The sequence below is a fragment of the Symphodus melops genome (assembly GCF_947650265.1).
Source record: "Symphodus melops genome assembly, chromosome: 2".
In the NCBI taxonomy this organism is placed as follows: domain Eukaryota; kingdom Metazoa; phylum Chordata; class Actinopteri; order Labriformes; family Labridae; genus Symphodus; species Symphodus melops.
In genome coordinates, this window is record NC_136692.1 from 260579 (window position 1) to 275578 (window position 15000).

The 15000-nt window shown below is 53.1% G+C and overlaps 2 protein-coding genes across 4 annotated transcripts in view; both read right to left on the reverse strand.

Annotated features, from left to right (window-relative positions):
• The window catches only part of LOC306820204 (atlastin-2), a 16196-nt gene extending 9750 nt beyond the window's left edge, over positions 1–6446 (reverse strand). For 2 of the 3 annotated variants that reach the window (XM_079337972.1, XM_079337971.1), the window contains exons 1-5: positions 6246–6445; positions 1829–2094; positions 407–538; positions 220–324; positions 103–153 (exon numbers count right to left, since the gene is read on the reverse strand). In XM_079337972.1, the coding sequence (XP_079194098.1) occupies positions 103–153; positions 220–324; positions 407–538; positions 1829–2094; positions 6246–6369 (678 nt within the window). In that variant the 5' untranslated portion in view covers positions 6370–6445. Of the gene's footprint in view, positions 1–102; positions 154–219; positions 325–406; positions 539–1828; positions 2095–6245 lie in introns of all 3 variants that reach the window. The other variant, XM_079337973.1, reaches the window with a different exon arrangement.
• Positions 6447–8950: 2504 nt separating this feature from the next.
• Positions 8951–15000, reverse strand: part of LOC306820205 (heterogeneous nuclear ribonucleoprotein L-like) — a 13254-nt gene continuing 7204 nt past the window's right edge. Inside the window, exons 10-13 of the mRNA XM_079337974.1 lie at positions 14088–14283; positions 13565–13622; positions 12350–12448; positions 8951–9338 (exon numbers count right to left, since the gene is read on the reverse strand). Of these exons, the coding sequence (XP_079194100.1) occupies positions 9283–9338; positions 12350–12448; positions 13565–13622; positions 14088–14283 (409 nt within the window). The 3' untranslated portion in view covers positions 8951–9282. The remainder of the gene's footprint in view (positions 9339–12349; positions 12449–13564; positions 13623–14087; positions 14284–15000) is intronic.

Genomic DNA, 15000 nt, shown 5'->3' on the forward strand with positions numbered 1-15000 from the left:
GTTCAACAGTCGAGTGAAAACGAGCATCAGGCGATCAGCGATCCGTTAACACTTCCACCTCGCTGTGCCTTCAAAATAAAAGCAGGGTAAAATGTGACTGACCTGGAGGTGCTGCAGGTCGTCTTCCTGAACGTTCTGGGACAGATTGTACACCTGAAACAGATCACCTGTCAGTCAGCTGATCGCTCACACAGGACATTTACCAAACGGATCGCTCACCTGCACCGAGCTGGTCATGGTGCTCAGAGCAAACAGCGTGGCGCAGTCTTTGATGGTGGACTGGCTGTCAAACGCCCCCTGCGTGTCGATCAGTAGAACTGCAACCTGAAACAAAAACACACATGACCTGCGTCATCGTTTTCTGCTGCTTCAAAGATTCTGAACTTTCGGCTTCCTGTGGACTCACCTTGCTGCCGTCTGGTTTCTCAACCACAAACACTTCACTCCACGCCAGGATGCCCGTCGTCTCCCGCTCGCAGCCGCCTCGCCAGGTGAAGCCGGTCAGAGGCTGCTCCTCCCCGCCCACCCACGAGTCGGACTGGACAGAGACAGAAAGTGGCCGTCGGGGTTATTGCACTGTTCCCCATCTGTAGTCGACACGTCATGAACCGCGACCGAAGAGGTTCTTTATGTTTTAGAAAGGGGCATAACCAAGACCAGTCTGACCTGGTACGAGGTCTGAGGGGCCGGTCTGACCTGGTACGTGGTCTGACATGGTACGTGGTCTGAGGGGCCGGTCTGACCTGGTACGTGGTCTGACATGGTACGTGGTCTGAGGGGCCAGTCAGACCTGGTACGTGGTCAGACCTGGTATGTGGTCTGAGGGCTGGTCTGACCTGGTCAACCCAGGGTCACACAAGCCAATCCAGTGTGACCTGCCCTGTGTGGGTGGGACTTATTTCATGCATAAATATGACCGGGGGGGGAGGGGCACCACCCACAGAGCCAACATTGTGTCCAACTACAATCCTCTTTAGGACGTAACCCTCCAGATTGTTCCACGCCACATACCGTAGATTATCAAGGCCAAAGGTCAAGTCACCCACCATTAACATGTCGAACACACAACAGGTTTTTAATGCCTAAAGAGCTGCTGCAGGCGCTGAACGCCGTCAGCTGGTGAAGTCCAGTCCAGCAGGAAGGACTTGTGTTTGACCTGTTTGTACATGAAGTCCAGCAGGAAGGACTTGTGTTTGACCTGTTTGTACATGAAGTCCAGCAGGAAGGACTTGTGTTTGACCTGTTTGTACATGAAGTCCAGCAGGAAGGACTTGTGTTTGACCTGTTTGTACATGAAGTCCAGCAGGAAGGACTTGTGTTTGACCTGTTTGTACATGAAGTCCAGCAGGAAGGACTTGTGTTTGACCTGTTTGTACATGAAGTCCAGCAGGAAGGACTTGTGTTTGACCTGTTTGTACATGAAGTCCAGCAGGAAGGACTTGTGTTTGACCTGTTTGTACATGAAGTCCAGCAGGAAGGACTTGTGTTTGACCTGTTTGTACATGAAGTCCAGCAGGAAGGACTTGTGTTTGACCTGTTTGTACATGAAGTCCAGCAGGAAGGACTTGTGTTTGACCTGTTTGTACATGAAGTCCAGCAGGAAGGACTTGTGTTTGACCTGTTTGTACATGAAGTCCAGCAGGAAGGACTTGTGTTTGACCTGTTTGTACATGAAGTCCAGCAGGAAGGACTTGTGTTTGACCTGTTTGTACATGAAGTCCAGCAGGAAGGACTTGTGTTTTACCCGTTTGTACATGAAGTCCAGCAGGAAGGACTTGTGTTTTACCTGTTTGTACATGAAGTCCAGCAGGAAGGACTTGTGTTTTACCTGTTTGTACATGAAGCGCAGCATGAAGTCCAGCAGGAAGGACTTGCCCTTGCGGAAAGCTCCGGCCACGGAGACGACGACCACGTTGAGGTCCTGCACCTCCTCCTGCAGCAGCAGCCGCTCCAGCGCCTCCTCTTGCAGCGAGAACGAGTGCTCCTCCTCATTGGCCACCACGATCTGCACCGGCCGGGCCACGCCCACCTCCTCCAGCAGGTCGTCTTCCTCGTCGTGGCGTGTCATTGTTGGTTTGTCTGGTTTCAACCCGCCTGAGAGAGAGAAAGAGGTTTGAAGGAGAGCGCAGCATCGCGTTTCATCAGCTGCTAGCTTGACTTTACCGCTTCGACGTCACAGCGGCGTGAAGGCGGTTTACCGCGACGCACCGCCAACACGTTGTATTCTCATGTTGAGTGAGAGACTGCCCATGCTGATCTAATCCTGATTCTAACGCCACCACGTCCTGTACACCGAGTTCAAGGTAACGCCCTCCGGCCGCCGCTTCATGGCGCCGCTCTGAAAACAAACGTTCAAACCCTCCATCTTCATCCACTAACCCGTTCTTGTTTATGATCGTGTTCTTGAGGTTAACCACGTGGCGGTCGATCCCCGGCCCACTCGCTCCCTTCCCCGTGTGCGTCGGCTTTGCATCATGGTTATGTGTGGCCCATGTGACACCACACGGTGCTCACTCATTGGGTCGTTGACAATCCGTGTGTTTGTTTGCGCGGCCTCTGGGTTAAATAAAGTTTTCTAAGTGAAGCTCTGACGGCTGTTCAATGACACGTGGCGTTGAGGAGTGACAGCGTGAAGCATCCCAGCAGCCAAGACGGGATGAGTGGCGAGTTAAAGACACGTACTCACCTGCTCGCCGTCTCCTTGTAGGGTAGCAGAAACACTCGAGTGACTCTGGGAACGTGGCGTCTCTGCCCGGACATATTTGGCGTTCTTAGTCACAGTGAAGTCTTTGTTGTAACAACTCAAGCTGCACAGATTCATGTTTTATAAGGAAGCTCGTGTTAGCGTGACAGCAGCGTGATCCCACAGCTGAGCTAATGAGCCTGAGCGGCGGCCCGCGGCGGCCCCACGGGACCAGGAAGAAGAAGAGTCTTTATTGAGGTCAGCGAGGAGCTGCACGCCGGGCCATGTGAGCGCTCTGCAGTAACAACAACACAACCACTCTGACGGGCTTCTCACACAGCCTTCAACAGCGTGAAACCAGAAGACCAGAGGGCCAAGGATCTTTAAAACCAGTAGATCAGAGGGCCAGGGATCTTTAAAACCAGTAGACCAGAGGGCCAGGGATCTTTAAAACCAGTAGATCAGAGGGCCAGGGATCTTTAAAACCAGTAGATCAGAGGGCCATGGATCTTTCAAACCAGGAGACCAGAGGGCCAGGGATCTTTAAAACCAGTAGATCAGAGGGCCAGGGATCTTTAAAACCAGTAGATCAGAGGGCCAGGGATCTTTAAAACCAGTAGACTAGAGGGCCATGGATCTTTCAAACCAGGAGACCAGAGGGCCAGGGATCTTTGAAACCAGTAGACCAGAGGGCCAGGGATCTTTCAAATCAGGAGACCAGAGAGCCAGGGATCTTTGAAACCAGTAGACCAGAGGGCCAGGGATCTTTGAAACCAGTAGACCAGAGAGCCAGGGATCTTTGAAACCAGTAGACCAGAGGGCCAGGGATCTTTGAAACCAGTAGACCAGAGGGCCAGGGATCTTTAGCCCCTTTCCACACAGCAGTCCGGAACGGATCGGTACAGTTTGGTACGATTAAGCCTGATCCCGTTTGCGTTTCCCCAGCCACCCGTGCCCTATTTGGTAGGCAGAGTGTAAGCCGGATGACGATAGCAACTATGTAAATAGCGTCATATGATAGCAGCTAACCGCTAACAGCTAACAGCTAACCGCTAACTAATAAATTCAACAAAAGGAGAAAAACGCTACACAAACAAAACCAACGCTGGAGACATCCAGCAGGTCATCTCCTCTGTCACTGACATGTGACTTGTTATTACAAGAACTCAATCCAGCTTTGGTTCAGAGAAGGGGCCAGGGATCTTTAAAACCAGTAGACCAGAACTTTAAAACCAGTAGACCAGAGGGCCAGGGATCTTTAAAACCAGTAGACCAGAACTTTAAAACCAGTAGACCAGAGGGCCAGATCTTTAAAACCAGTAGACCAGAACTTTAAAACCAGTAGACCAGAGGGCCAGATCTTTAAAACCAATAGACTTCGTTCAGAGAGTTTGACTCGGAGCCTGTAGTGACGGACACAGAGGAGGTTTAACTCGGAGGTTTAACTCGGAGCCTGTAGTGACGGACACAGAGGAGGTTTAACTCGGAGGTTTAACTCGGAGCCTGTAGTGACGGACACAGAGGAGGTTTAACTCGGAGGTTTAACTCGGAGGTTTAACTCGGAGCCTGTAGTGACGGACACAGAGGAGGTTTAACTCGGAGGTTTAACTCGGAGCCTGTAGTGACGGACACAGAGGAGGTTTAACTCGGAGGTTTAACTCGGAGCCTGTAGTGACGGACACAGAGGAGGTTTAACTCGGAGGTTTAACTCAGAGGTTTAACTCGCAGGTTTGACTCGGAGGTTTAACTCAGAGCCTGTAGTGACGGACACAGAGGAGGTTTAACTCGGAGGTTTGACTCGGAGGTTTAACTCGGAGCCTGTAGTGACGGACACAGAGGAGGTTTAACTCGGAGGTTTAACTCGGAGCCTGTAGTGACGGACACAGAGGAGGTTTAACTCGGAGGTTTAACTCGGAGCCTGTAGTTACGGACACAGAGGAGGTTTGACTCGGAGGTTTAACTCGGAGCCTGTAGTGACGGACACAGAGGAGGTTTAACTCGGAGGTTTGACTCGGAGGTTTAACTCGGAGCCTGTAGTGACGGACACAGAGGTTTAACTCGGAGGTTTAACTCGCAGGTTTGACTCGGAGGTTTAACTCGGAGCCTGTAGTGACGGACACAGAGGAGGTTTAACTCGGAGGTTTGACTCGGAGCCTGTAGTGACAGACACAGAGGAGGTTTAACTCGGAGGTTTGACTCGGAGCCTGTAGTGATGGACACAGAGGAGGTTTAACTCGGAGGTTTAACTCGGAGCCTGTAGTGACGGACACAGAGGAGGTTTAACTCGGAGGTTTAACTCGGAGCCTGTAGTGACGGACACAGAGGAGGTTTAACTCGGAGGTTTGACTCGGAGCCTGTAGTGACGGACACAGAGGAGGTTTAACTCGGAGGTTTAACTCGGAGCCTGTAGTTACGGACACAGAGGAGGTTTAACTCGGAGGTTTAACTCGGAGCCTGTAGTGACGGACACAGAGGAGGTTTAACTCGGAGGTTTGACTCGGAGCCTGTAGTGACGGACACAGAGGAGGTTTAACTCGGAGGTTTAACTCGGAGCCTGTAGTTACGGACACAGAGGAGGTTTAACTCGGAGGTTTAACTCGGAGCCTGTAGTGACGGACACAGAGGAGGTTTAACTCGGATGTTTAACTCGGAGGTTTAACTCGGAGGTTTGACTCGGAACCTGTAGTGACGGACACAGAGGAGGTTTAACTCGGAGGTTTGACTCGGAGCCTGTAGTTACGGACACAGAGGAGGTTTAACTCGGAGGTTTAACTCGGAGGTTTAACTCGGAGCCTGTAGTGACGGACACAGAGGAGGTTTAACTCGGAGGTTTGACTCGGAACCTGTAGTGACGGACACAGAGGAGGTTTAACTCGGAGGTTTGACTCGGAGCCTGTAGTTACGGACACAGAGGAGGTTTAACTCGGAGGTTTAACTCGGAGGTTTAACTCGGAGCCTGTAGTGACGGACACAGAGGAGGTTTAACTCGGAGGTTTAACTCGGATGTTTAACTCGGAGGTTTAACTCGGAGGTTTGACTCGGAGCCTGTAGTTACGGACACAGAGGAGGTTTAACTCGGAGGTTTGACTCGGAACCTGTAGTGACGGACACAGAGGAGGTTTAACTCGGAGGTTTAACTCGGAGCCTGTAGTGACGGACACAGAGGAGGTTTAACTCGGAGGTTTAACTCGGAGGTTTAACTCGGAGCCTGTAGTGACGGACACAGAGGAGGTTTAACTCGGAGGTTTAACTCGGAGCCTGTAGTGACGGACACAGAGGAGGTTTAACTCGGAGGTTTAACTCGGATGTTTAACTCGGAGGTTTAACTCGGAGGTTTGACTCGGAGCCTGTAGTTACGGACACAGAGGAGGTTTAACTCGGAGGTTTAACTCGGAGGTTTGACTCGGAACCTGTAGTGACGGACACAGAGGAGGTTTAACTCGGAGGTTTGACTCGGAGGTTTAACTCGGAGGTTTGACTCGGAGAAACGGAGCGCTACCCCGCAGAGACATGTCCCCGTTAGCCGACTGAAACGGTTCCGTAATCCGCCACAGAGACATACCCGGGTCGGTAGAGTCCTCCGGCGGCGGTTCGATCCTGAACCAGTCGGTAGATTTCTTCTTACCGTCCGTAAAGATGCTGTTTGTGTGACTCCGCTGTTTCAACCTGCTTTCCTCCGCCGCCATCTTTCCTGACCTGCTGATTCAAGCAGAATGCGCTGACGTCACAGAATTCAAAGCCGCCTTTCTCATCCGCGCGGTCCTAAAATACTGAGCCGAAGCTCCGCCCCTTTTCAAATCCGCTTCAAACAAGAAAACAAATGTAAATAAACTGAAAATACTGTGACTGATATCGAAAATATATCATAATGTTGTTCCGGCCTTATTTACCAGAAGGAACACTTTAAAATCTTTATGAGCTTCCCTCATTTCTTTGAATCAGCACTGCAGAATGTTTAGCGCCTGATCAAAGACGCTGCGTTCAGGTGCTCCTCTGACTGTTAGATATGATGCGTTCAGGGGCTCCTCTGACAGTTAGATATGATGCGTTCAGGGGCTCCTCTGACAGTTAGATATGCTGCGTTCAGGGGCTCCTCTGACAGTTAGATACGCTGCGTTCAGGTGCTCCTCTGACAGTTAGATATGATGCGTTCAGGGGCTCCTCTGACAGTTAGATACGCTGCGTTCAGGTGCTCCTCTGACAGTTAGATACGCTGCGTTCAGGTGCTCCTCTGACAGTTAGATACGCTGCGTTCAGGTGCTCCTCTTACAGTTAGATACGCTGCGTTCAGGTGCTCCTCTGACAGTTAGATATGCTGCGTTCAGGTACTCCTCTGACAGTTAGATATGCTGCGTTCAGGTGCTCCTCTGACAGTTAGATACGCTGCGTTCAGGTGCTCCTCTGACTGTTAGATACGCTGCGTTCAGGGGCTCCTCTGACAGTTAGATACGCTGCGTTCAGGGGCTCCTCTGACAGTTAGATACGCTGCGTTCAGGTGCTCCTCTAACAGTTAGATACGCTGCGTTCAGGGGCTCCTCTGACAGTTAGATACGCTGCGTTCAGGTGCTCCTCTGACTGTTAGATATGCTGCGTTCAGGGGCTCCTCTGACTGTTAGATACGCTGCGTTCAGGTGCTCCTCTGACGGTTAGATACGCTGCGTTCAGTATAAATGTCAGCTCTTGTTTCTGAATCCTTGTGACTCACCGTAGAAAATGGATCTGAACGGAGATGGTCAGCTGGTTCTGGTCTCACACTGAAACTGTCTGTCCGGTATCAGCCCCAGTGCATGCTGGGATTACAGACTTTTACAGCGTAACAGTAGAAGCAGTTATCAGGTTCAAACTTTGAGCTGGTTTCCTCGTCATGTGTGTCACAGAGCGTCCTCTCAGTGTCGGGGGCGGTGGGGGGGGGGGGGGGGGGTCAGTGTGGGGCTCAGGGTCAGTGTCGGATCAGGGTCAGTGACAGGGTTAGTGTGGGGGTCACTGTCGGGGTCAGTGAGGGGTTCAGTGTCGGGGTGAGGTCAGTGTGCTGGTCAGTGTGGGGGTCAGGTCAGGATCAGTATCAGGGTCAGTGTGGGGGTCAGTGTCTGGGTCAGGTCAGGGTCAGTGTGCTGGTCAGTGCGGGGGTCAGGTCAGGGTCAGTGTCGGGGGTCAGGTCAGGGTCAGTGTGGGGTAAGGTCAGGTCAGGGTCAGTGTGGGGGTCAGGGTCAAGTCAGGGTCAGGTCAGGGTCAGTGTGGGGGTCAGGTCAGGGTCAGTGTGGGGGTCAGTGTGGGGGTCAGGTCAGGGTCAGGTCAGGGTCAGTGTGGGGGTCAGTGTGGGGGTCAGGTCAGGGTCAGTGTGGGGGTCAGGGTGGGGGTCAGGTCAGGATCAGTATCAGGGTCAGTGTGGGGGTCAGTGTCTGGGTCAGGTCAGGGTCAGTGTGCTGGTCAGTGCGGGGGTCAGGTCAGGGTCAGTGTCGGGGGTCAGGTCAGGGTCAGTGTGGGGTAAGGTCAGGTCAGGGTCAGTGTGGGGGTCAGGGTCAGGTCAGGGTCAGTGTGGGGGTCAGGTCAGGGTCAGGTCAGGGTCAGTGTGGGGGTCAGGTCAGGGTCAGTGTGGGGGTCAGTGTGGGGGTCAGGTCAGGGTCAGTGTGGGGGTCAGGGTGGGGGTCAGGTCAGGGTCAGGTCAGGGTCAGGTCAGGGTCAGGTCAGGGTCAGTGTGGGGGTCAGGTCAGGGTCAGGTCAGGGGGTTGTTTCCCCTGTTAGTTTTGCTTTCATCTCCTTTAATCAGGGAGCGGTGAGTCATGGGTTGTTTGTCCTTCAGTCTGAAGGTCATGGAGGTGTAATGGGGGGCGCAGTGACCCCCCCTCTGTCTCGTCTTCAGAGGGCGTTACAGAGGAGAGACAGGATCAGCTGAGCACAGCGCAGTGTCTCGTCTGGGGTCCTTCCTTCCTGTTCTCATCGGACTCATCTGTTGTCGAGCCGCCGCACTAAACCGACTTCATGTGAAGTCATTCAGCGTCCATCTTTGTCACGCCATCTTCACAAAGACCTCCTGTGAAGACGCTCATCTTTATGAAGGACACTTTGTCTTCTTGTCTTCTTCATGGTCCTGCAGAGCCTGCTCATGGTTTACAACATGTGACACGCTGAACCCTTTCATCCTGTGAACATGAACGCAGCGCCCTCAGCGCCCGCGGCGCTCACAGCACTCGCGGCGCCCTCAGCTGTCGCGGCGCCCTCAGCTGTCGCAGCGTTTAGCAGTTTGTCTGTGGACTCAACATGATCGTCTACGGAAGCCCCACACGGACATTTGACTGTTTTCCTGAAGAGCAAGTTTGTCTTATTTTCTCATGATTAAGATAACGAGGAAATTCATGACCATGCACTCTGGGCTTCCGTAGGCAGAAAAGATGAGTCATGGTTGACCTTTGACCTTTTTATTTCCAACAGGTACAGACGTTAATAACTGAAAACACAGTTTGTTAAAAACAGAATAAAACAGATATCTTCCTTTTCCCGGAGTTTCATCAGACAGTGAACACATCTCCAGCTCGCCGTCTGGAGCTGCTGACTCCTCCCCCAAACTCAGGTGAGTGTGTGTGTGTGTGTGGCTCACTGGCTCATAGGTGTGAGGAAGTGGAGAAGCAGAGTTTTAGGGTGAAGGGGGTGGAGCTTTCTGTGGAGAGAGAGAGGAAACAGATGTCTTTGATGGCGTTTCATCAGACAGTGAGCACAGTGACCTCGCCATCCAGAGAGGACGCCACTCACAGACCTGGCTCCCTCAAAGAGGACAGAGCCTGCACCCAACAGGAAGTGGAACCAGAGCTGTCCGCTGGACTTTCCGTCCCCCTCATCACAAACACACACAAACTATTCAATCATTCAACAACCAGCACAAACTGCTGAGTCATATGATCAGCGAGAGAGAGAGAGAGAGAGCCACACGGCTACCTGAGAGAGAGAGAGAGCCACACGGCTACCTGAGAGAGAGAGAGAGCCACACGGCTACCTGAGAGAGAGAGAGAGAGAGAGAGCCACACGGCTACCTGAGAGAGAGAGAGAGCCACACGGCTACCTGAGAGAGAGAGAGAGAGAGAGAGAGAGCCACACGGCTACCTGAGGGAGAGAGAGAGCCACACGGCTACCTGAGAGAGAGAGAGAGAGAGAGAGAGCCACACGGCTACCTGAGGGAGAGAGAGAGAGAGAGAGAGAGAGCCACACGGCTACCTGAGGGAGAGAGAGAGCCACACGGCTACCTGAGAGAGAGAGAGAGAGAGAGAGAGCCACACGGCTACCTGAGGGAGAGAGAGAGCCACACGGCTACCTGAGAGAGAGAGAGAGAGAGAGAGCCACACGGCTACCTGAGGGAGAGAGAGAGCCACACGGCTACCTGAGAGAGAGAGAGAGAGAGAGAGAGAGAGCCACACGGCTACCTGAGGGAGAGAGAGAGCCACACGGCTACCTGAGAGAGAGAGAGAGAGAGAGAGAGCCACACGGCTACCTGAGGGAGAGAGAGAGCCACACGGCTACCTGAGAGAGAGAGAGAGAGAGAGAGAGCCACACGGCTACCTGAGGGAGAGAGAGAGAGAGCCACACGGCTACCTGAGAGAGAGAGAGAGAGAGAGAGCCACACGGCTACCTGAGGGAGAGAGAGAGAGAGAGAGCCACACGGCTACCTGAGAGAGAGAGAGAGAGAGAGAGAGAGAGAGAGAGCCACACGGCTACCTGAGGGAGAGAGAGAGCCACACGGCTACCTGAGAGAGAGAGAGAGAGAGAGAGAGCCACACGGCTACCTGAGAGAGAGAGAGAGAGCCACACGGCTACCTGAGAGAGAGAGAGAGAGAGAGAGAGAGAGCCACACGGCTACCTGAGAGAGAGAGAGAGAGCCACACGGCTACCTGAGAGAGAGAGAGAGAGCCACACGGCTACCTGAGAGAGAGAGAGAGCCACACGGCTACCTGAGGGAGAGAGAGAGCCACACGGCTACCTGAGAGAGAGAGAGAGAGCCACACGGCTACCTGAGAGAGAGAGAGAGAGAGAGAGCCACACGGCTACCTGAGAGAGAGAGAGAGAGAGCCACACGGCTACCTGAGAGAGAGAGAGAGAGAGCCACACGGCTACCTGAGAGAGAGAGAGAGAGCCACACGGCTACCTGAGAGAGAGAGAGAGCCACACGGCTACCTGAGAGAGAGAGAGAGAGAGAGAGAGAGAGAGAGAGAGAGAGAGCCACACGGCTACCTGAGAGAGAGAGGAGCCACACGGCTACCTGAGAGAGAGAGAGAGAGAGAGAGCGAGAGACTGAGAGAGAGAGAGAGAGCCACACGGCTACCTGAGAGAGAGAGAGAGAGAGAGAGAGCCACACGGCTACCTGAGAGAGAGAGAGCCACACGGCTACCTGAGAGAGAGAGAGAGCCACACGGCTACCTGAGAGAGAGAGAGAGAGAGCCACACGGTACCTGAGAGAGAGAGAGAGAGAGCCACACGGCTACCTGAGAGAGAGAGAGAGAGAGAGAGAGCCACACGGCTACCTGAGAGAGAGAGAGAGAGCCACACGGCTACCTGAGAGAGAGAGAGAGAGAGAGAGCCACACGGCTACCTGAGAGAGAGAGAGAGAGAGAGAGCCACACGGCTACCTGAGAGAGAGAGAGAGAGCCACACGGCTACCTGAGAGAGAGAGAGAGAGAGAGCCACACGGCTACCTGAGAGAGAGAGAGAGCCACACGGCTACCTGAGAGAGAGAGAGAGCCACACGGCTACCTGAGAGAGAGAGAGAGAGAGAGCCACACGGCTACCTGAGAGAGAGAGAGAGCCACACGGCTACCTGAGAGAGAGAGAGAGCCACACGGCTACCTGAGAGAGAGAGAGAGAGAGAGAGAGCCACACGGCTACCTGAGAGAGAGAGAGAGCCACACGGCTACCTGAGAGAGAGAGAGAGCCACACGGCTACCTGAGAGAGAGAGAGAGAGAGAGAGCCACACGGCTACCTGAGAGAGAGAGAGAGCCACACGGCTACCTGAGAGAGAGAGAGAGCCACACGGCTACCTGAGAGAGAGAGAGAGAGAGAGAGCCACACGGCTACCTGAGAGAGAGAGAGAGAGAGAGAGAGCCACACGGCTACCTGAGAGAGAGAGAGAGCCACACGGCTACCTGAGAGAGAGAGAGAGCCACACGGCTACCTGAGAGAGAGAGAGAGAGCCACACGGCTACCTGAGAGAGAGAGAGAGCCACACGGCTACCTGAGAGAGAGAGAGAGCCACACGGCTACCTGAGAGAGAGAGAGAGCCACACGGCTACCTGAGAGAGAGAGCAGGGGTCAAACAAACCGAGCTGAAGGTCGTCTCAAGGTGCTCCATGTTCTCTTTATAAAGATGACTGAAGCCTGACCTCTAGTGGTGAAAGCAGGGAGAAACCTTTTCATTCATTTGACTGTTTTGAGTCCCTGAAATCATTTGGTCCACACCAGCACTCATCACTTGTTTCTGATAGTAGTTTAATGGTTACCTGTCTCACACACAGCCAATCAGCTCACAGCTCAGGACTCACCTGGGATTCTGATAGTAGTTTAATGGTTACCTCTCACACACACAGCCAATCAGCTCACAGCTCAGGACTCACCTGGGATTCTGATAGTAGTTTAATGGTTACCTCTCACACACACAGCCAATCAGCTCACAGCTCAGGACTCACCTGGGATTCTGATCGGCTGATGGTTCAAGACGCTCAAAGCCTCCACAGCTTCTGACTTACTGTCAAACTCCAGGAGACCAGACAGAGTCTTTGAACTGGCTGAGGAGGAGGAGGAGGAGGGAGGAGGAGGAGGAGAGGAGGAGGAGGAGAGGAGGAGGAGAGGAGGAGGAGGAGGAGGAGGAGGAGGAGAGGAGGAGGGGGAGGAGGAGGAGGAGGAGGAGGAGGAGGGAGGAGGAGAGGAGGAGGGAGGAGGAGGAGGGAGGAGGAGAGGAGGAGGAGGAGGAGGAGGAGGAGGAGAGGAGGAGGAGAGGAGGAGGGGGAGGAGGAGGAGGAGGAGGAGGGAGGAGGAGGAGGAGGGGAGGAGGAGGAGGAGGAGGAGGAGAGGAGGAGGAGGGGAGGAGGAGGAGAGGAGGAGGAAGAGGGAGGAGGGAGGAGGAGGAGGAGAAGAGGAGGGAGGAGGGAGGAGGAGGAGGAGGAGGAGGAGGAGGAAGAGGGAGGAGGAGGAGGAGAGGAGGAGGAGGAGGAAGAGAGGAGGAGAGCAGGAAGAGAAGAGGAGGAGGAGGAGAGGAGAAGGAGGAGGAAGAAGAAGAGGAGAAAGATGCATGGATTGAAAAACGTGTCCCACTAACATAAATTAGTTGGTTAGTCTGCTGCAGTGTGATTGGTTGGTTAGTCTGCTGCAGTGTGATTGGTTGGTTAGTCTCCTGCAGTGTGATTGGTTGGTTAGTCTCCTGCAGTGTGATTGGTTGGTTAGTCTCCTGCAGTGTGATTGGTTGGTTAGTCTCCTGCAGTGTGATTGGTTGGTTAGTCTCCTGCAGTGTGATTGGTTGGTTAGTCTGCTGCAGTGTGATTGGTTGGTTAGTCTGCTGCAGTGTGATTGGTTGGTTAGTCTGCTGCAGTGTGATTGGTTGGTTAGTCTGCTGCAGTGTGATTGGTTGGTTAGTCTGCTGCAGTGTGATTGGTTGGTTAGTCTCCTGCAGTGTGATTGGTTGGTTAGTCTGCTGCAGTGTGATTGGTTGGTTAGTCTCCTGCAGTGTGATTGGTTGGTTAGTCTGCTGCAGTGTGATTGGTTGGTTAGTCTGCTGCAGTGTGATTGGTTGGTTAGTCTGCTGCAGTGTGATTGGTTGGTTAGTCTCCTGCAGTGTGATTGGTTGGTTAGTCTCCTGCAGTGTGATTGGTTGGTTAGTCTCCTGCAGTGTGATTGGTTGAACTCACGTTTGGCATCAAACACTTTGACCTTGATGAAGGCGGGGACGCTGTGATCAGTGCAGAGCTGCAGAGGAAACACACATGTTGAACTTGAGCTGCATCGTCTGAACATCTGACCAATCAGCCAGCAGAACCATTTTAAAGGTACAGTACGTAGCATAGCATGCTAACGTTTACGTTCAAATAGCGAACTCAAAGTTCAAAGCTCAATAGTTTTTAATCGAGTACTTACATCACCTCAAAGATTTCCAAAAGTGATCAGGGTCAAAGAAATTGGTAATTGAATAGCTATAACAGGAAGTGCAGACGGCCACCATGATGAACCGCCATGACAGACACAACATCAAAGACTGCCACATGAGCTAGCGCTAGCTGCGTCCGTATTGATTTAACAGTTTGTTCACTTTCTCCCATGATTCCCAGCGAGCCTCAACGCCATCTTTTGTTTTTGTTTGGATTGAGAGCGCCCCCGAGTGGCAGACACATCTAGGTGTCCTGACCTCTCCTAAACTCCAGTGTCTGAGTTCACCTGGTGCAGCTGTGGCTGGCTGAAAGTGGGCGGAGCGTTGTAGAAGTGCAGGACGGCGGCCGGCGGTTGGATGATGTTCTTGCTGCTGTTGTTGCTGAAGCGGTTGTTTCTGGTCAGGCTGAAGTCCTGGTAGCTGCTGCTGCAGTCCGCCAGCTCAAAGACCTGACTGGGGATCACTGAGTGCTGCTTGGACACACTGGGGGGGGGGGGGGGTGATAAACGGGGGTAGATAAAGGGGGGGGTAGATAAACGGGGGTAGATAAAGGGGGGGGTAGATAAACGAGGGGGGGTAGATAAACGGGGGTAGATAAAGGGGGGGGGTAGATAAACGGGGGTAGATAAACGAGGGGGGGTAGATAAACGGGGGTAGATAAACGAGGGGGGGTAGATAAACGAGGGGGGGTAGATAAACGGGGGTAGATAAAGGGGGGGGTAGATAAACGGGGGGTGATAAACGGGGGTAGATAAACGAGGGGGGGTAGATAAACGAGGGGGGGTAGATAAACGGGGGTAGATAAACGAGGGGGGGTAGATAAACGGGGGTAGATAAATGAGGGGGGGTAGATAAACGGGGGTAGATAAACGAGGGGGGGTAGATAAACGGGGGTAGATAAACGAGGGGGGGTAGATAAACGGGGGTAGATAAATGAGGGGGGGTAGATAAACGAGGGGGGGGTAGATAAACAGGGGTAGATAAACGAGGGGGGGTAGATAAACGAGGGGGGGTAGATAAACGGGGGTAGATAAACGAGGGGGGGTAGATAAACGGGGGTAGATAAACGAGGGGGGGTAGATAAACGAGGGGGGGTAGATAAACGGGGGTAGATAAACGAGGGGGGGTAGATAAACGGGGGTAGATAAACGGGGGTAGATAAACGAGGGGGGGTAGATAAACGGGGGTAGATAAACGAGG